We start from the raw sequence: 20,783 nt of genomic DNA, 5'->3' as shown, positions 1-20,783 counted from the left end.
ATTGTCTTTAGGGGCCAGTATGTGGATGCCTGTGTTAATAAGTTATCACCACCCCTCAACTCAGACACCAAATGGAATGTCATTTAGGTACAACACTTGAGTTCTGTAGTATAGAGTATCAGTACCCAGAATTTTTCTTTGGATCTCATGTCCTTCCCATTGCACCAAGTATTAGAGATAGCCAAGGCTTGAGGAAGACCAGTACTTCCTCAAGTATCCATTTTAAGACCTACAGGCCTTAGACAGTTCTTTTGGGGATCTTACTACGCATCATATCAATTGCCTGCATTCATATTCAACCTTAAATTTATGTATGAGTTTAGCTACAATTAAATGTTTTGCTTTGTCAACATTTAATTAAACAATTATTTACTTTGATTTTGCAGGAATATGGTAATGGGGAGCTGGGCATTTTGGAGGTGTTTGTTTTTAGGTCTTAAATAGCTTTTAGACCCTTGAAAACCTCATAGGTCCTAATGTGGCTCAGCCTCCAGGTTACAGCCTAGATTATCAAATTGCCTAATGTCCTTGAATCTGTTTTCTTCACACTGTCCAGGAGTAATGGATTATAATGACCTTCAACTTTTGGTGGGTATCTTACCACTGAGTAAAGATCAGACAAATTCAAGTTGACTAATAGACTCTGTAACCCCCTGGCCTGCTCCAGTACCAGGCACCAACTGCCCTGATCTTCCCCCAACAGAAAAATCTGCTCTGCCCTCCATGGAACCAGCAGTTTAGTGCTTGTGGCCTCCCAGAGAAGTGAAGTTATGGCCTGGTCACACGCAATGTCACTAAAACTAAGGATTTATTGATGAACTTGATCTTATACCCTAGCTCAACATGCTCAGTCAATCAGAAAAATATATATTGAGGGCCTATTATGTTTCAGACATAATCTTCTAAGACAATAATAGATAAAACATAAAATGAAACAATACAAATTCTATATTTCTTTTCTCTCACACAGTTAAATTTCATGAAGGAACAGTTTCTGATTCTTGCTATCCATCCCCAGTCCTTTTTTTTTAAATTAAATTCAGTTTTATTGAAATACATTCACATACCATACAGTCATCCATGGTGCACAATCAACTGTTCACAGTACAATCATATAGTGGTACATTCATCACCACAATCTATTTCTGAATATTTTCCTTACATCAGAAAGAATCAGAATCAGAATCAAAAATAAAAGTAAAAAAGAACACCCAAACCATCCCCCCATCCCACCCTATTTTTCATTTAGTTTTTGTCCCCATTTTTATACTCATCTATCCATTCACTAGATAAAGGGAGTGTGATCCACAAGGTTGTCACAATCACACTGTCAACCCTTGTAATCTACATTGTCATACAGTCATCTTCAGGAATCCAGACTACTGGGCTGGAGTTTGATAGCTTCAGGTATTTACTTCTAGCTATTCCGATACATTAAAACCTAAGAGGTGTTATCTATATAGTGCATAAGAATGTCCATCAGAGTGACCTCTCAACTCCATTTGAAATCTCTCAGCCACTGAAACTTTATTTCGTTTCATTTTGCATCCCCCTTTTGGTCAAAAAGATATTCTCAATCCCACTATGCCAGGTCCAGATTCATCCCCGGGAGTCATATCCTGCGTTGCCAGGGAGATTTACACCCCTGGGAGTAGGGTCCCATGTAGGGGGGAGGGCAGTGAGTTCACCTACCAAGTTGGCTCAGTTAGAGAGAGAGAGGGCCACATCTGAGCAACAAAGAGGTACTCAGGGCATCCCCAGTTTTTTACTGCCTATTCATTCTTTTTTTTCTTATTCATTTTTTTAAAATGTTTATTGTGGTAATATATATATAACATAATATTTCCCATTTTAACCACATTCAATTCAGTGGTGTTATTTTCATTCAGAAGGTTGTGCTACCATTACCAAAACTTTTGCTTTGCCCCAAACAGAAACTTGATACCCATTAAGCATTAACTCTCATTCCCTACCCCATACCCACCCTTGGTACACTATAATCTTCTCTCTATTTCTCTTGATTTGTGTATTCTAATTATTTCATACCAGTGAGCTCATACATTTGTTCTTTTGTGTCTGGCTTATTTCACTCAATATGATGTCTTCAAGTTTCATCCATGTTGTAGCATGCATTTTACGGCTGAATAATATTTCATGGTACATATACACCACATTTTGTTTATCATTCCATATGTTGATGGAAATTGGGTTGCTTCTACCTTTTGGTTATCATGAAGAATGCTACTATTGAACATTGGTGTGCAAGTATCTGTTTGAATCTCTGTTCTTAACTTTGAGGTATACACCTGGTAGTAGAATTGCATTAATTCATTCTTTAACCTCATGCATCCACTTTTCCACTGAAACCCTTATTATTTACTTCCATATTGCCAAACCCAATTGATACTTTTTAATCTTATCTCCCTCTTACCACTCCCTTCTTCTTTATGTCTATTTATACTACTCTCTTGGCTTCCCTTTTCTCTCTTAGAGGGTTTCTCTCCCAGTACTTCCTGTATTCTTCTTTCTCCCATACCTTAAATATCTGTGCTGCTCAGTCCTCTACCCTTCTATAAACTCTGTTCCTTGGGGAACCTCATATATGCATGGATTCACTTGATGAAACATAAAGCTGATGATCACCAAATCTATTTTTTCCAACCCAAACCTCTCTGTAAAGCTATTTGTCCTAAAAGGTCCCAAAGTAAACTCCTTGTCTTAATTACCTTATTCTTTTTTTCTCCTCTATTTTTCACTCTGGTGATTAGGATCACCATCAAGCCATTATTCAAATTAGATACTATTAGTTTCCTGGCTGCTGAAAGAAATACCATATCATGGGTTGACTTAAACAATAGGAATTGATTGGGTCACAGTTTTCAGGATAGAAGTCCAAAACTGAGGCATTGGCAAGGTGATGATTTCTCCCTGAAGACTGTGGCTTCCTGGGGCTGGCTGCCAGAGGTCCTTGGGGTTCTTTGGCTTTTCTGTCACATGGTGATGTCCTCTCTTTTGTCTTCCGGGTTCTGTTAATTTCTGACTTCTGTTTGCCCTCTGTGGCTTCTCTCTCCATGTCCAATTTCCTTTTTTTGTAAAGACTTCAGCCATATTGGCTCATCATCATTCAGTTTGGGCACACCTTAACTAAGAACATCTTCAAAGGTCCTATTTCCAAATGGGTTCACACCCACAGGACCAGAGGTTGGGACCTGAGCATATCTTCTGTGGGGGACATGATTCAGTCCTCAACAGAAACCTAGCAGTCATCCTCAACTCCAATCTCTTCCTCACTGTGCACAATCAATCAGCTAAAGGTAGATGCTACCATTTAGTATTCACAAGCTCTTTTTCTTACTCATGAGTGCAGTCCCTGCCTTAGTTAAAGCTTTCAGCCCTTTTATCCAGGCCTAACTATAATGATACATTAAGAAATCTAGCCTTCAGTTGATCCTCTCCAATCCATCTCCACACATATATTTCTAAATTGTAAGTCTGATCAAACTACTGTCCCTTTAAAAAAATTCTTTTCAGATATTCTCCATAGACTTGAGTTTAAAAACCTAACACCTTGACTTAATAATACAAGGTCTTTTGTGATAAGGTCCTTGCTGCTCAAGATCAGCTTTACCTCCTACCATCCACTTCTGCCCCCACCGCAGATGATTCCCATGCCTTGAATCTACAATACTACCTCCAGCCTCTCGATCTTCAGACATGCTATTCTCTCTGCTAAGTATATCCTTACCCCTTTTCAGTTGTACAAACTTCTTCAAAATTAAACTCAAGAGGACTGGGAAGGGGCAATGAGGGAGGCTTTTGGAATGCTAGCATGTTTTATTTCTTGATCTTAGTGTTTGTCATACAAGGGTTCATTTGTGAAAATTTATTCAGCTGTCATGTATGATTGACAAATTGTAGTTATATCAAAGATATGTGATACATAAATGAACGACTCCTCTGCCCCCGCTTTAGGGGAGTATGTCCAGACTCACCAGCCAGTAACCAGAAAATGGGATTAGATTCCACCAAGGTTGTTCTCTAGAGCTCTGCTCCTACCAAAAGCAACAACTTTCATCAGAAACCAAGGGACTGAGCAAAGTCTGAGTAGAGGAGAACTAAAATGCAAATTCCAGGCATAGACATATATATTCAAAGCCTAGAACTACCAAGATGGAAATTGAGATAAGGATCACTGGAGACTAGAGATTAGAGCACACACCCAGAAGAACTCCTCCAACACAGACAGGAGAGAAACAAGCCAAAGGGATCCTGGGGTAATGGTGACAAACATAAGCTGGTATTTGGGTTTTGAGTTTGCTGTCAGGTGCATCTTTGTAAGTCACACTGGCTTACTGGACCAGGGGCAGAGTGGACAGCCAGTTAAACAATTGACTAGGGCCACTGTGTGAGACACAGGGCCTTAGATATAAGTTACTCCCTTCAATGACCACCGACGCCCAGGAGCAAAGTTCTGCTGAGCGTAGAAACTCTGGTTTGCTTTTAATTCTCTCTCCCTCTGTTGTTTCCATATCTAGCCCCTCATCTCTTCAAATTTTTTTTTTATAAACAGTCTAACACCTCTCACTCCTAATTCATTCCCACGGTTACCACCTTAGTAGTAACATAACTTGCACGGTCTAAAAGACTAGTTGAGACAATCAAATTGTCCCACTTTGGGGAAACTGAAAGAAAAAAAAGCCAATTAGCCATAAGAATTAAGCCAAAAATAGAAAGAGAAGATACAGGCAGCCATGATGGGTTGTAAGCAAATTACAGAGCAGAAACTTTGAGGAAGCAGAGGAAGCGGGCCAGGGAGAGAGGTGGTGGACAGAGGAAACTCTTGGAGAGAAAAACGGACGCTAAGGAAGATAGAGGTTATGTGGTCCCTGAAAAAGAAACAGAAGAAGTGGCCATTCACTAGAAATATCTCCATTTCTGTCATTTTTCCAGTTACTGTCTACCTGTTTGCCCTTTTTATTGCTAAACGAAGTAGATCTGTTATCTGCAACTAAATGATCTGTACTAAGAGAATAAAAAGCTTCAGAGTCAGATGAGCTTAAGTTTAAATCCTTCCTTTACCACTTAGCAGCTGTGAGACCTTGGCAAAGATAAATTTGGGGTTTCATTGTAATGACTGCCTAAAGTTAAGTTTGTAAGTCTGCTAGCACTGTGACAAAGCATATAGTCTGAGTTCAAAACTGTTAATTCTCTGTGATAGTTTTATGTGTCAGCTTGTCTAGGCTGCAGTCCCCAGCTATTCAATCAAATGCTAATCTTAGGTGTTATTGTGAAGTACTTGGAGGATCTGACTAAACCAGTTGACTTTAAGTGAGGGAGATTGTCCTAAATAATCTGGGTGGGACTTATTCAATCAGTTGAAAGGCTTTAAGAGCAGAACTGAGGCTTCCCTGAGGAAATTCTGCCTGTGGACTGCAGCTTCAGTTCGTGTTGCAGGGTTCCAGCCTGCTTTCTTCCCAGCAGCCTGCCCTACAAGTTCGGACTTGCCAGCTTCTACAATTATGTAAGCCAATTTCTTAATATATACTCTTACAGGTTCTGGTTTTCTGGATGAATCCTAGCTGAACTGTCTTTCCTGCAAATTGTCCAACCCTCAAAAAGTTTTTCATAAGTCACTGATGGAGCAAGGACTAAAGGCACTTGAGTCTGTCATGTCCAGGTTAATTTCCATTGTCATGGAATGCTACGATTCAAGGGTCCTGTATATATAGTTTTATGGTTATTACAGATTATTGAACATAGGAGGAAGTATCTTACTCAAAGAAAGACTAATTGCTAGACCTCATCTACTGGAATTTTTTTCAACTCTTTAAAGCTATGGAATATTCCATGAAAGTAAGTAAGATAATGAAATTCCTATTGTCTTAAGTACTTAAATGATATTTGTTTAATTTTAATTATTTAAAAGCTACAAGTTACACCTTTTTTACAGAAGTATATGGAGTAAAATGTAAAAGTTCCTTTTCCTCTGCCTGCTTTTCTCCTGGGAGATAAGATAACCATGGCTAACAGTTTTGCTAAGCATGTATGTATATGTATGTTTGTATGTATAAATATATATAGCCATATATACACACATACATGTTATAGCATAAATAAGATCAAACTATGGAAATCGTTTTACACACAAATTTTCTCAGCAATATATTTTAGAATTTTTTTCTATGTCTCTCTATATACATATTTGTGGCTCTCTTTCTTTTTAAACTGTTGTGTACTATTTCTAAGTATGGCTGTTCTGTAATATATTTACCTTACCACTCTTGATGGACCTTTAGGTTACTTTCAATTTCTTCTTACAACAATGGTGAAATGAGTATCTTTGTATATGTAACCTTGTGGACACATATCAGAGATATTTCTGCAGATTAGATTCCTAGAAATGGAAATGCTGGCTTAATGTTTACGCATATTTTAAATGCTATATTGGTTGACCTTCCAACAAAAGTATATGAGCTTGACTGTTTTGTCACAGTGTGTCATCAATCTTTAAAAAAATATTTTTACCAGATTCAAGGGCACAATTGAGCCAGGCATCACTCAATTCACAGGGATATTTAGATACTTATTAAAGTATTTCTTAAACATCTTTCCCAAGGTCCAGGTAAATTCCAACATCCCCTGTCTAGCCATTCTTGAACCATTGAACCCACAATAATCTATTCCTTCTAGAAATCCAAAGTATTACTGTTGTCACTTCTCATTAAGTCATAAAGTGCTTGGCAACTTCTCAAACTGGATTATATTTGCATTGTAACCCAATTTCCCATAATTAGAATGACTATGGAATTGTGGTCAATGTTGTGGAAAGAATCCAGAATCAAATCAAACAGTGAAGAGATAAATGGAATCCAGTCAAGGGGTGAAGGAAGTTAGCTGCAAGATGGTAGGGGGTGCTAGATTCCATCTACCCACATCAGGTAACCAAGATTTAGTTGCCAAGAGTACCTGAGGATCACCTGTTGACAAATTAATCCTATAAAAGGGCACTGTGTGTACATCTCTTACTCTGATAGAATAAGCTGGAGCTATGCAGTTCTCAGATTCCATGTTCTGGTCTGGAGTCTCTAACCCTCTGGGTAAGCAACTACACTATGGTCCTCAATTTTCAGGCCAGTAACCTCAGATAAATCCAGTCATTTTAGATATCAAATTATGCCTTTGAAGTTGATTAAATAATTTACAAGCCTGGAAAGACCTGAACTTAAGCATATAGATAATGAAGTGGTTCAAAACAATTATGTTAATACTTTTGGTTTTAGTTCAGGATGACCTGCATGCAAATGTAATGTAAAGGATCTGACCTTTTAGATCTTGGGATTTTAAGCTGAAAGGTCTAAGAGAATTTGGTTAAACCTGTAAACACCATTGAAATGTTTGGAATATTTAAGGAAATTTGTTTTGCCGTTTTACAGGTTTAACTTGTTAGATTTGCCGGGAAGGCTCCCCTGCAAGTATTTAAAGTGGTTTAAAAACAGTATATTATTATAAACGATGTAATCTAAAATATTAAGTAACTAACCACATTTGTAAATAGGACTAAGTTTCATGTTTAAGAAAGTTTAATCTCTTGAGTTGCTCTACTATTAAAGAAAAAGTAAAAGTGGTTGCTTTTATTTAATACAAAAAATTATTAGCTTTGTAAATCATATAACATGGTTTTGAAGGTGCATAAAAAGATTTAAAAGTTGGGTGTTTGTATGTTTAAGAAACTGAACATTAATTTAAATCCCAAAAGAAATATAAATAGTACTTTCTGCAAATAAAAGTCCCCCAACCTTCACTTTAAAAACTTACACAGTATTTTCTCCATGTACATGAATTGTCTTTCTGGCTGGAATGAAAGCTTCTTGAAGGTGGGGACCTTGTGGTTTTTTTTAACCTCCATGATGTTGGTCACAATTCTATGCACATAGTAGTTGGTCAGTAAATATCTGAGAGAATGAATTGAAAGCAGACTCAGCATTTATTTCTCATGAAATCTTAAAAACAGTCATCAGTATCACCATCACATAGTGATTCCCAGTAAACTGTAATAAGAATTAGTGAGCACCATAGACTGTCGCAGTAGACTAAATTAAAGATACGGATAGCTTGGACAAAGATGTGTCAATGGCCTCCAGCCAAAGACAGCCAGGAACCCACCTGTAGTTGAATACGTTGGGACATTATTTGTTGCAGCAAAGGAGAATGCACATCACGGGGAGCCGTGAGAAGTGGGGCTTCTCTTTTAGATTGGATGTTGTTGGGGAGTAGAATCAATTCTGTATCTGGGTATGTCAATAAGTCTTAACTATAGGGATAGCAGACTAGAACAAGGATAAGCTCTAAGTGGTAAAGAAGCAGCAGTTATTCATTTTAGCCAAGAAAGGGAGTGTTTGGTATTTTATATGCGGCATAATGACCTTGTTTTTGTCAGTGCTTAGGAACAATTATGCAGCGTCCTTGCTTTCTTTCTTTTTATCACGGTCATAGAGAAAACTTGTCTGTATTCTGAGATTTTTTATGTCCAATAGGGAAAGTATGGCTTAACTATGAGTGTCAGGCTAGCTTCGACCGCAGGGACAGCTTTTTTTTTTTTTTACTTCTCAGGTGGTAGCAGGGGAGATAGAGAAAACTGGATACAAGGGATATTTATAGCCCAAAGTTTACACAACAGAATGCAAAAAGGTGAGATCTGTGGTGATTTCTAGGTTTCTGTCTTTTAACTGGAAGGATGGCACTTCACTAAGAAAATACCAGCTTTGTGTTATCTTCTAATTTAATCCTTAAACAAAATACAAGCAAAGTTAATGTTATACCGATTTTACAGATTGGATATTAAGGCTTTATTCCTTGTCTGTTGGTTAGAGGTTTAATTCTTTGTTCATTGTCATATGGAACCATGACTCAAATTCAGATTTGCCTGACTCCAAAGCCAAAGACTTATAAAAAATTGAGATAAATTGAGATAACATTTACAAAACATAAAATTCTCCATTTTAACCATTTTAAAGGGTACAATTCAGTGGTTTTTAGTACCTTCAACATGTTGTGCAACTATCACTATCTAATTCCAGAACATTTTCGTCTCTTAAAAAGAAAAAGCCCATACCTATTAAGCAGACATTTCTCCCTTCCCCTTTCCCCAAGCTCCTGCCAAGCACTAATCTACTTTCTGTCTCTATGGATTTGTCTGTTCTAGACATTCCATATAAACAGAATTATACAATATGTGGCTTTTTGTGTCTGGCTTATTTCACTTATAATGTTTTCAAGGTTCATAAATTTTATAGCATAATTCCTCTTTATGGCTTAATAAAATTCCATTGTATGGCTATACCACATTTTGTTTATCCATTCATCAGTTGATGGATATTTGGGTGTTTCCACTTTGGGATGGAATAATACTGCTATGAATATTCATGTACAAAATTTTCCTTGCACATATGTTTTCAATTCTCTTGGCTATACACCTAGAAGTGGAATTGCCAGGTCATATAGCAATGCTATGTTTAACTTTTTTGAAGAACTGCCAAACTATTTTCCCCAGCAGCTGCACCATTTTCATTCCCACCAGCAATATGAAGGTGCTAGTTCTTCCACATTATTGTCTATAATTGTTATTACTGGTCTTTTTGATTATAGCCATCTTAATGTGTGTGAAATGGTAGCTCATTGTGGTTTTGAATTGTATTTCCCCAATGACTAATGATAATGAGCATGATTTCATGTGCTTATTGGCCATTTCTATATCATCTTTGGAGAAATGCCTGCTCAAGTCCTGTTTTAAATTGAATTATTTGTCTTTTTGTTAAGTTGTAAGCGTTCTTTATATATTCTGTATACTAGGCCCTTATCAGATAGATAATTGGCAAATATTCCTCAGTTCTGGAGGTTGTCTTTTCATTTTCTTGATAGTGTCCTTGGATGCACGAAAGCTTTTAATTTTCATAAACTCCAATGTATCTATTTTTCTTTGGTTGTTTGTGCTTTTGGTGTCATTTAAGAAACTGTTGTCTAATCCAAGGTCATGAAAATTCACCCCTGTGTTTCTTTCTAAAGGTTTGGTATTTTAGCTCTTAATTTAGGTTTTTTGATCCATTTTGAGTAAATTTTTGTATATAGTGTATGGTAAGAGTCCAAATTCATTCTTTAGCTTGTGGATATCCAGTTGTCCAGTACAAGTTGTTGAGGAGACTTTTCTTTCCCTACTGAATGGTCTTTACATCCTTGTCAAATCAATTGATGATTGATGAATGGGTTTATTTCGGGACTCTCAATTCCAATCCATCATACTGACTTTTTATTTTACCTTTAGATAAATCACTTTTGGAAATAATTTATTAATTTAATCCCCCAAACTCTGAAATTTATTTATTTATTCACTGATTGAAAATGAGACAGAATCTAATTTACTGGGGGAAAAATTTACTAAAAGACAAGACAATAGAATCATAGCAATATTATTACAATTTTGTCACTATAATGAAGAGACTATGTTACAGTTATGCCCTTTGCTATTAAAATAATTTCTAAAGGTATAAATTCATGAGACATTAGGAATCCTTCTCAAGTTACCAGAAAAGGAAATTATGATAACAAAAATATGATTAGACACTATACAATGTAATAAAATATGAATATATGAACTGAATATTTTTAGCATTTTAGTCTTTTAAAAACGTATGTACAATAAGATTAAAACAATACAGCTGTAATTCATGTGGATCCTTTCATTTGCATTGCAAGGGTTGTTAAGTAATAATTGAACAGAGATGTGGTTATTCTACATCTTCTTGTGGTCAAAGATATTTATTAGGGATAAATAGGCAAGGTTCTCTCTGCCATGTTGACTCCCTATATTTTGCCGGATAAAAAAACTCTTTCCTTGCAATAGTCTCTCCCAAATAACAGTCTATTTTGTCACAGTCTCTTATATAGTGAATATATCATACATACATACAAAAGGTAGAAAACCTTAACCTGGTTGGCATTGCTAAGGTTAAAAGACCTATCACAGAGAATAGATTTTTTTCATCTCAGTGTTTGACCAACTCTCTTTCAAGCATTTACTAATTATTATGTGTAAAACGGTTGTTTCTAACATATGGACTTTAAAAGGATCTGTGTTTCCAAAGGCATTGTTAAGAGTGTCTTCTTCACAGCCCTCATCCGTTTTAAGATCCTTTATTAAAATACCCCTAAGGTGGCCATGTATACTTCATAACAAACAAAAAAACATTTATATACACACACAAAAACATGCCTCAGACAATTTAGAGCATAGGCCTGGATATTAATGCTTTGGAGAGATGGCTTGGGGTTACAATGGCCAGATTCTCTCATTAGGAGTTCTAGAGATCATGGCCTGATGGAGAATTTGTGTTATCTGAAATCAAACCCCACAGGAAAAGAGTAGAAATATCTATGATTTATACCATTGAAAATTAATGGTTCAAATGATAAAAGGTTACTGAGTATAAAAACATTTGATGTTCTCACCATGCTTTAAACGGTCTACCTTCCATTTTCACCCTGCCTCAAAGTTATAAGGGAACACGATTCTCCCAGGCCCTACAGTTCTGTGGTTTCCCAGTAGGAGATGTTGTTGCATTCAAAACCGCACCAGTTGCAACATTATCTAGGTGGACTTGTGTTCCTTCTCCATTTTCAAGACATATTTTTAGGAAAAGACATATATAAAAATATTTTTTTCTCTAAACTCAAAGAAAATGAGAGTTGAAGAAAAACAGAGAAGACTGGGAAGATTATTCTTTCATCCACTATCTTCAACAGAGATGTTTCATCACATATGACCTTCTTAGAGGCTGGCATCAAAGTCCCAATGTACGAAATGCATCTCGTAAGTCGTCAATCTCATATAGGGGCTGTGGAGAAAGAGAAATAAATTGAGTGTATGGCTTCACAATTAAATGTGGGGGAGGGAACAGAAAGGAATTTTGCAGAGGTCTCAGGATGAAACAACAGAAGAGTGACTGATTTGTAGAAGAGATAATAAAGGCAAAGAAGACAAAAAGAAAAAATTTTCTTCAGAGGAATTATTAAGATGGGGATGATAAAGGAAAAAAAATACAATAAGAAGCTCCAGGTAAAGTCTGTGGATGGGGAAAGAAAATGAGAAGCAAGGAAACACCTTACCAAGAGAATGCGTCGAAGCTGTCGGGAGAGACGAACCGAATTTTCATGTAGCCCCTCCCAGGCCTTGAAAGTCAGCTCGTGATTTTCCACAAAAGTATTCCAGCAATAAAAATAGTCTTAAAAAAGAAATGGTAGAGGATAGTTCAGATCATGAAAAGCAAAGGGAAAGAAAAGAAAATCCTAGCACCCCTCCTTCTTCTTAAAAATATGTACAAGTTCCATTTCTTTTATTTTTATTGTAAATACAGCATAAAATTAGAAAGACAGTTTTAATAATAGAAATATGTCTCACATGATGCTAACACTATTTTTTCCACTGCTGGGAATCCCTTCTCAGTTGCTAGTTGAATGCACACATAGATTGATTACAGTGAACATTCCATGTGGTATCCTATTTTCATTTAGCAGTTTAATATAAATTTACTTCCTTGCGGTTAAATATTCTTTAGAATTACCATGTCTTACTGGCTACATAATGTTGTACCATATCTTGGCCCCTTTTTAAATTTTCATTTCTCCAGGGTCTTGTCTCCTGCCATTGATTCTTTTCCTCCAATTTTAACTGATAAAATTTGATTCCTGATGTGAACCCGTACCCTCCTGCCATCTTTCGCACTGAATTTCCCCAGTGATTCTTCTCTGCCTAATAGTAGCTGCTTCACTGAGCCTGGACGGACTGGTTCCCTTCCCCACCTTTGAAAGTCATGATGGCGATTTGGACCCCAGCGCGGTGCAGCCGCCGCAACCCCTCGGGCTCAGCCTTGTGATCCATGTCGCAGAAGTAGAGGCGCGCGGTGAAGATCCTCAGACTGAGGTTGGGGTTCCCTCTCAGAAAGTCGGCCACGTGCCGGGCACAGTCATAGCAGGGGCTCCAGGAGGTAAACCAGGTGACGCGGTAGATCCGGCCAGGGTCCAGGTCCCAGTCTGAGATGTAGCGAAGGAACAGCAACTCCACGTGGCAACCGGACTGGGGAGACAGTGGAGCATTCCGCTGATGTTTATTCATTGTGGCTCTGGTAGCTTTCATCTCCCTCTCATTTGATCTTTTGGGGATATTTGCTGTTATGATCCCCTTGTTAGAGAGAGGTAAAGCAACTAACTGCCCAAAAGAGCATGGCTAGTAAGTACTAAGCTGAGCCTCTCTGCCTTGTGGAGTGGGGAGAGGCTAGGATTTGTGGAGAACGGGGTGAATGAAATGAGTTGAGTTTTGGAGGACATGGCATCACACTAGCTCAGTAGAGATTTCATTTTTGTGTTTGTGAAGTTACTTTTTACACCTTTGGGGAGAAGGAATATGGCTTGGTAGTGCCTGTTGATGTAACATTGTGGAAATACATCTGACCCACTGGAGTTGGGGGTGGGGGTGGACAATTTGTGAAGAACTGTTGGGAAGATACAAAGGGAAAATAGATTATGATGAGGGAGAGAGGTGTGTGTTGTAAGAGAGGTATTAGGCACTGCTATGGGCTAACGGCAATGAAATAATATTTGCTCATAATATAAGCTCTGCAATTGTATTAATTCTGAGTTTTCTGGGACTCCTATGCTGAATATATTCACTGGCCTATGAACTATGTAAGCAGGAGAAAATAGATGTTATTCTGAGTTATTGTTGATGTTTCCTAAATACTTCTTTTTTAATTTTCAAAAATTCTAAAGACACAATTTGTTTTTACACATTTACCATCTAGCTTTCCCCCAGTTCAAACGCTCTTAGCATTGTTTTCTTCCTTGATCTCAAGGGCAGTTTAGCTGCTGGGAAAATGGGAGGAAAGTTGAGGGCAGTATAACTGGTCATTGAAGCAAAGTGTGGCATTAGGGTGTCCAACTTGCTTAGCGAGGACATTAAATGACTTCCTTTGGTGCGTGTCCAGTATACTTGCACAGACATGTTTTTACAAAAAGGATATGCGGAATCTAGTGGAGACATAAAGACAATCTGAAAAGTGGAACCATCAGCAGTGGCTCTAAAAGCCTTCAGGGTTTAGCTTTTATCTGAGTGAGTAAACTTTAGTTGATACCTTGTTGCGAAGGTGACCAAAGTCCAGTGAAAAGGAGGTGGCACTATCCCGCCGCTTCACCACATAGCACAGGTAGGTCTCATGTCGACCCCTGGCCCAGCGGACATTTTTGAAGTGGTAAAGAAACGTCTTCCTATTCAGTAGGAAGCTGTGGGTGAGAGGAGGGAGAAGAAATGTAGGGCATACAGCTCACTCTTGGATCACTCCTGGCTTACCTTTATAGCTTTTTTGTCCATATTTAAAATACTTGGGCCAAACACGAGCCGATGGTGAAGATGCTCTTGCTTCTTTTGCTAGATGCCTTAGAGCCACTGAGCTTGGAAGCTAATTTGGCCCTTTTTCCTGCTTATAAGGCTGAGAGCTACTCAGCAAGAACTTCAAACTCATACTAACTCAGAGGACAGCCTCCTCCCAAGGCTGCCTTCTAGATGCTGATGACTTGCAACTTAAAAATCCCAACTTGACCTCATTCAAAAATAAACAAACAAAATCCCAACTTGCTCCTTCGTCCCATAAGTACGTCTTCAGATTTCTCCTCCAATCTTTACCTTAATGTCCCTTATGCACCTCAAACTCAACATGGCCAAACTATTCTTAAACTGCCCACTGCCCTAAACCTGCCTCCCTTCCTCACTTCTCATGTTAAATTGATTCATATCCTCAAACATTCCTTTCATTTGCACCTTCTCTAGTCCCTCTGTTCTCTGCTTTAGTTCAAGTCCTACTCTTCTTTCACCTTCTCTGCTGTGGTGACCTCTTAACTCTCTTCCTGCCTCTAATCTCCCCATAATAAGATTCTTCACACTGGCACCTGAGCTGTTTTACAAAAACTCAGGTGTGACTGTATCACTCTCGTGCTGAAAAATCCCTAATAATGCCCCACTTGCCTCCTTAGGGTGTTCAGGCCGGGTTTTGTAGATGGTCCTCCCTCAATCTGTATTTCCAGCCTTGTTTACCAGTGCCCTTTTCCCTACATCTCCCCACTGCTGCAGGCTCCCCATGCAGCAGCCCCTGGTCCTAGGCTCCTTTCCTTCAGCTTGCTTGGACACTGCTTATGCACAGCCCACTGACTGCAGTGCTTTCCTACCTTTCTCCCCTGGGAAAACTAATACATCCTTCAAAGCCTAATCCCAGCTTCAACCCCCTTTGTCATCACCACTATGCCAAAATCTCTAGGCAAAACCCCAATGGTAACAACCCAAAACCCCTCTAATTTCCCATTGTTTGTCAGCTTATTATTATCACAGCAAACGTCCTTTGCTGTCAGTTGATTGCTGACCTCTGTCACCCCAATTACTTTTTGCTCTTTGAGACAGAAAATATTTTAAAAATTTTATTGTGGTAACATACAGCATAAAGTTTCCCATTTCAGCCACTCTTAACTATACAATTCAGTTGTATTAGTTATAGTCACAATATTATATTACCATCACCACCATCACCTACCAGAACTCTTCTGTCATCCCAAATAGAAACTCTGTACTCATTACACATTAACCCCCCTTTCCCTACTGCCTCCTCTCCTACCCCTGGTGATTTGTAATCTACCTTCTGTCTCTATGAATTTGCATATTCTAGTTATTTTATATATAAGTGGAATCATACAATATTTGTCCTTTGTGTCTGGCTTATTTCACTCAATATGACGTCTTAAAGGTTATGAATATTTTTAAAGTATAAGAACATACCTGATTTTTGCTAAATTTGAATACTACAGAAAAGTAGAAATTTTAAACTTAGAATATCACTCATAGTTGATATTCTATCACTATCTAATGACAATTACTGGTAAAATTCTGATGCTCTTCCTTCTAGTCTTAATATAGGTATATATTTACATAATTTTCATTATACTGATAATTGTAATTTTGTATTGTGCTTCCTTTTTAACTTGGCAGTAAAACCTAAATATTTTGCAATGTTGTTCATGCTCAGGGACTGATTTCTGTTCCACTTTGTTTCCCAGCTCCTAGCACAGTGTCTTGTAGATCATTAGCACTAAAATGAATTGATTGAGTTTGTGGAAGTACTCTATACTGGTCCAAATTTCTTTAAAGAAATTAAGAATCCCACTACAGTTGTAAACATAGTAACAAGCAATATAGTGTGGTTAATACTAAAGCATGAGTGGTGTCTCTGGTTTTGTCATTTCCGGAAATGTATTTGCCTAACATGTGGGGACAGTGCTGCCACTTCATGGCATTGGACAGAAGTGCAGAAAATTTATGAAGCAAAGGCAAGGTCAGGAATTTCAATACGGTTTGCTGGCAAGAGAATTGCAACTCTTTTCCTTATTATTTTTGCATTAAGGTATCATTTACAGAAAATAAACTTCATGTATTTAAAATGTGAAATGAAAACACCAAACTGCTACCACAATCAGTATTGACCTTTCCAGGACATTCTTCCCCATTTTCAGTCAATCCTTCTCTCTTCCATGTCACTGATTTATTTTCTGTAACTAGATTAGTTTTCATTTAATAGAATTTCATATAAATGATATATTAGCTACTCCTTCATGCCTTAAAGCAACTTCTTTCACTCAGTGTAAGAGACAGGTTCATCCATGTTGTGGTGAATACCAGTAGATTTTTTATCTGTTAAATGCAGGGTGGTGTTCCATTACATGGATGCAACACATTTTGTTTATCCATTCACCTGTTGGTGGACATTTGGATTATTTCCAGTTTGATGCTATTGTAAATAAAGCTTCTCTGAACATTAGTGCACCAGTCTTTTTGTGGATATGTTGAAGATCAACATTTTAATAACTAGATATAGATTGTAGTCCTTGATTTTAAAGGTTAACTATCCAAATGCCAACTTTTATTAAATAGACAAAGAAGGTCAGGAGCTCCTTATGGCTTTTTCAATTCAAATGTCTCTCCTCATACACATGAAGCTTATTGGAAAGTACCTTACACCCTCAGACAGAGAACTGGATTCATCACCAGTGTACATATTATACATATCAAACAATATAGAAATTAGTCAACCATATTGTTCCTTTTTTTAAAAAATTAAAAAAGTGCATCTTTGGTAGGATACTGACAAAAATCTAATAATAGTTGGCTTTATTTAAAAATGATAATTTATGGTAATCACCCTAGCACTACCACAATTGCTATGAACTATTACATATTTAGCATATAATAACCCTTTGCATATATAACTAACTCAACAGATAATAGATGCATAATAAATACTCAAGAGAAAAAATAAAATAAACATATCCTCTCTTTGGTGCCTAGTCAGTTTAAACCAGATTGAGCATCATCTTTACCAATAAATCACTTAGACATTTAACCTACCCTCCTGGGCTGTGTGGATGAGAAAGGCAGGGAAAATATCTATTTTTTTTTTTTTTTAATTGCAGAAATGGGAGGACCCGTTAGCATGAGGAAGGAAAAGGTTCCTGGGGGTATAGAAGAGGGCATGACCTAGCTAAAGGAGTTCAGATGGACTTCACTTCCTACCTCACATGAAAATGCAATAGTCCCTTACTTTTTCTGTCACAAGTAACCAGGCACAGGGAAAGGAATTGCTTGATTGTGACCTGTTAGTTTTCTTGCTTCTTCTCTAGCTAGTGGCCTATCGCCAGCTCCCCATTCATCCCAGTAGAGGTGTAAGAGAGGTTTCTCTTCTGGGTACAAAGGACTTTGCAGAGGCAGTTTTTCAGGCCCACATGTTGACAGCTGCTCTGGACAGCTGTGTTCCCTGAGGCAGAACATGAGCTGTGTCCCCAGCAATGCAAACCAGAGACAAATGGGTTAAAAATAATCCTGACATTCATCCTCTTTGCGGGGCACCATTGCTACTGAGCTCTGCAGATAGTATTTTCCTTAATGATAATGATATATTTCCCTTTTTCTCCTGTTGAATTTCAACTTTCTCCTTTTTTGTCTTTCTCTGAATTTCGGCTACTGATTTTACTGTGGCTTTGTATTTCATGATTACAAGTATCTCCACTGGTCCCTCCACCTCTGACCACAGAGGATTGTTGACTTATACCTCATGTTAGTTTTTAAAATAACTGCCAAACAAAAAAACGTCATTTGTAGTTCGACACTGTTTGCTCTCAAGAAAACCTTCTGAAGAACATTTAACCTACCGTTAAAAAGTCTTCATTCTATAGTTTATATTCTATGTAAAAGCATTAAATTGAGATAAAGTATATGGATTAGGTATGATTCTAATAAATTTTAGTAATCATAAAAGTTGAATTCTATGATATAAACTTAATTATCATAAATTACATGTGGAGACACTGAAATTTAATTATCATAAATTACAGAATCCACATTTATAAAATGAATTAGGCCATGTCTACACAAATTCAAAGACTGGTTATAAAGTTTAAATGCCTAGAGATTTGGCTTGTAACATTAAATAACTTGTTTGAATCTTTCTCTGTATTATATATACAATCATAGTGACTTTCAGGCAACTAATTTTGAATGTGTGTTATTTTCAAAAAAACAAAAACAAAAATAAAAACAAATTTCCTGACTATGTAGCTAAGTTGCTCAGTAAAGTTTCCTTAGGAAACTTGGTCTTCAAGTGGTTTGACTTTTGAACTGTGTACAGAATTAGTACAGTTACTACTGCGGTGTTCAGTATAGTATTGCTATTACTTTTTCATGCTATGAGTCTCTCAACATTTGCTGTGCTAATGTTATTACTATAAGCTACTTCTAACCACAACACAAGTCAATACATGCTGCATAAAAGTTCTTTTGCAACATGGAAAAGAGAGTTACAGGGAGAACTATGAGGTACAGAGAATTAGGCTGAAGAGCACAGCTGGAGACAGATGCAGAAAAATAAATGCATATTTTAAATAAGCAGATCTTGTCAGTAGGATAGTGATATGAGAGAAAGGGTTAGCTTCCAATTCATTCCTCAGATATGCTCTGAGAGGCAAGCCAGTGAAAGCACCCACCCAGCACACATGAGGAAACTGCCTCTTTACCTGTCCATAGTGGTTTCCAGAGTGTCTCTTGGCTCCCTGAAAGTCTTGGGCCAAGGAAAGCTTGCCTCAAGTACTGCTGCTTCACTGAGTCTGTCAGATAACGCATTGGCCCACACATTCAAATCTGAGCTTACCCCTTTGGGCTCCTCCCCCTGCAGCACCACCACCACCAGGTACCACAGAAACCTTCCCCTGATTTGGGTCCCATGAAGATGGGAGGGGTTGTCACGGGCAGAGTCACTCAGGGTAGGTGACTGAGGTCAGCTCTGCTTTATGCTTCTGTTCTTCTAGGACTATTTCTCTAAAAATCCAGTCCATCCTCCATAGGTATCAAAGATCCAGAGGCAGTGGCAGTGGTCACTCCTTAAATTGTCATTAGGGTAATAAATCGTATCTTTGACTTTCAAAGCATCATGATGATGATGATGATGATCATTTGAATAACAGCTTGTGTTCTGTGAACTGAAGAATCCATTAACTCATATAATTATGCAATATCTCTGAACCTTTATATAAACAAGTACCAACAGCCACTGCTTTGTTGATGAGCAAGTAAATGCAATCAGTTATAAAATCTAGGATGCAGAAATTTTGCTTCCCAAATCGCTGATTTTTTTCTCTTTCAGGTTGCTTTACAACAATCACTAAAAGACTAGATGTATATACTAAAGAGTAATTTTTGCCCAAGCTGTGGGTGCCACAAAATCCTATCTTTAATTTGAAGTCAGAAGCAGCAAAACTGCAAACAACACCAAAGTGCATATCTCACCAGACAGAATCAGTATCTAAATTGAGCTTGCAAAATAGGTTGAGTTTTTCAAATAAGAGACTTTGGTTCCTGCCTTCCTGCAACTTGGTGTATTGAGATTTTGCTTTTCCCTCCTACCCCACCCCTTAAACATTCTGTTTATTTATTCAATAGATACCTAGTACCTACTATATACCAGAAACTGTGCCAGCTACTCGGGATGCAATGGTGAGCAAAGCAGCCTTTGTCCCTGCCCTCTTCCTACCTCAGGGCTTTAAATACTGTCATTCTGCTGATTATCCCCAAATCTATACTTCCAGCTTTGAACTCAATGAGTGTGTCCAGCTTCACTCTCAGCATCTCCTTGTGGATGTCTGATGGGCATCTCACATCTGTCGAACACTGAGCCCCTGTTTTCTACTCCCCATACCCAAACTGCTCCTCTTGCCCCTTCTCCATCTCTGTGAATGGCAATTCCAAATGTTCCAAATGTTCAGGCCAAAAACCTTGGGGCCACCCTTGATTTCTTTACCTCTCATGCCCTATTCTCTTTCTTTTGCATCCATTAGAAAATCCTCTTAACTTGGTCTTCAAAATGTATCCAGTAACTCATCACTTGTCACCACCTCTAGGTCCAAGCAACCCAATTATTGCGTTAGCTTCCCATTGCCTTAGCCTTATTGTCACCATCTTTCAGTCCACTCTCCACACAGTGGTCAATAGTCCTGTTGAGATGTTGCGGATCATGTTGCTCTGGCAGAACTCTCCAGTGGCTCCCATTCTGTGAGTATAAGCCAACATCCTTGCCATGGCTCACAACACTCTGTACCATCTGCTCCTGCTTTGCCTCTCTGACCTCATCTACTCTCTCCCACACTCACAC

At 38.0% G+C, this 20,783-nt stretch overlaps 1 protein-coding gene across 1 annotated transcript; it reads right to left on the bottom strand.

The window, feature by feature from the left end:
• Positions 1-11,783: 11,783 nt before the first annotated feature.
• AICDA (activation induced cytidine deaminase) lies at positions 11,784-19,258 on the bottom strand. Its single transcript, XM_037847502.1, has 5 exons — positions 19,218-19,258; positions 14,181-14,328; positions 12,853-13,126; positions 12,160-12,275; positions 11,784-11,888 (listed from the first exon to the last, which is right to left on the bottom strand). Exons 1-5 carry the CDS (start codon positions 19,256-19,258, stop codon positions 11,835-11,837), a joined length of 633 nt encoding a protein of 210 aa, XP_037703430.1. The 3' UTR covers positions 11,784-11,834.
• Positions 19,259-20,783: the final 1,525 nt, after the last annotated feature.

The sequence above is a fragment of the Choloepus didactylus genome, chromosome 8, assembly GCF_015220235.1.
Source record: "Choloepus didactylus isolate mChoDid1 chromosome 8, mChoDid1.pri, whole genome shotgun sequence".
Taxonomy (NCBI): domain Eukaryota; kingdom Metazoa; phylum Chordata; class Mammalia; order Pilosa; family Megalonychidae; genus Choloepus; species Choloepus didactylus.
This window is presented reverse-complemented; position numbering and strand designations above follow the sequence as displayed.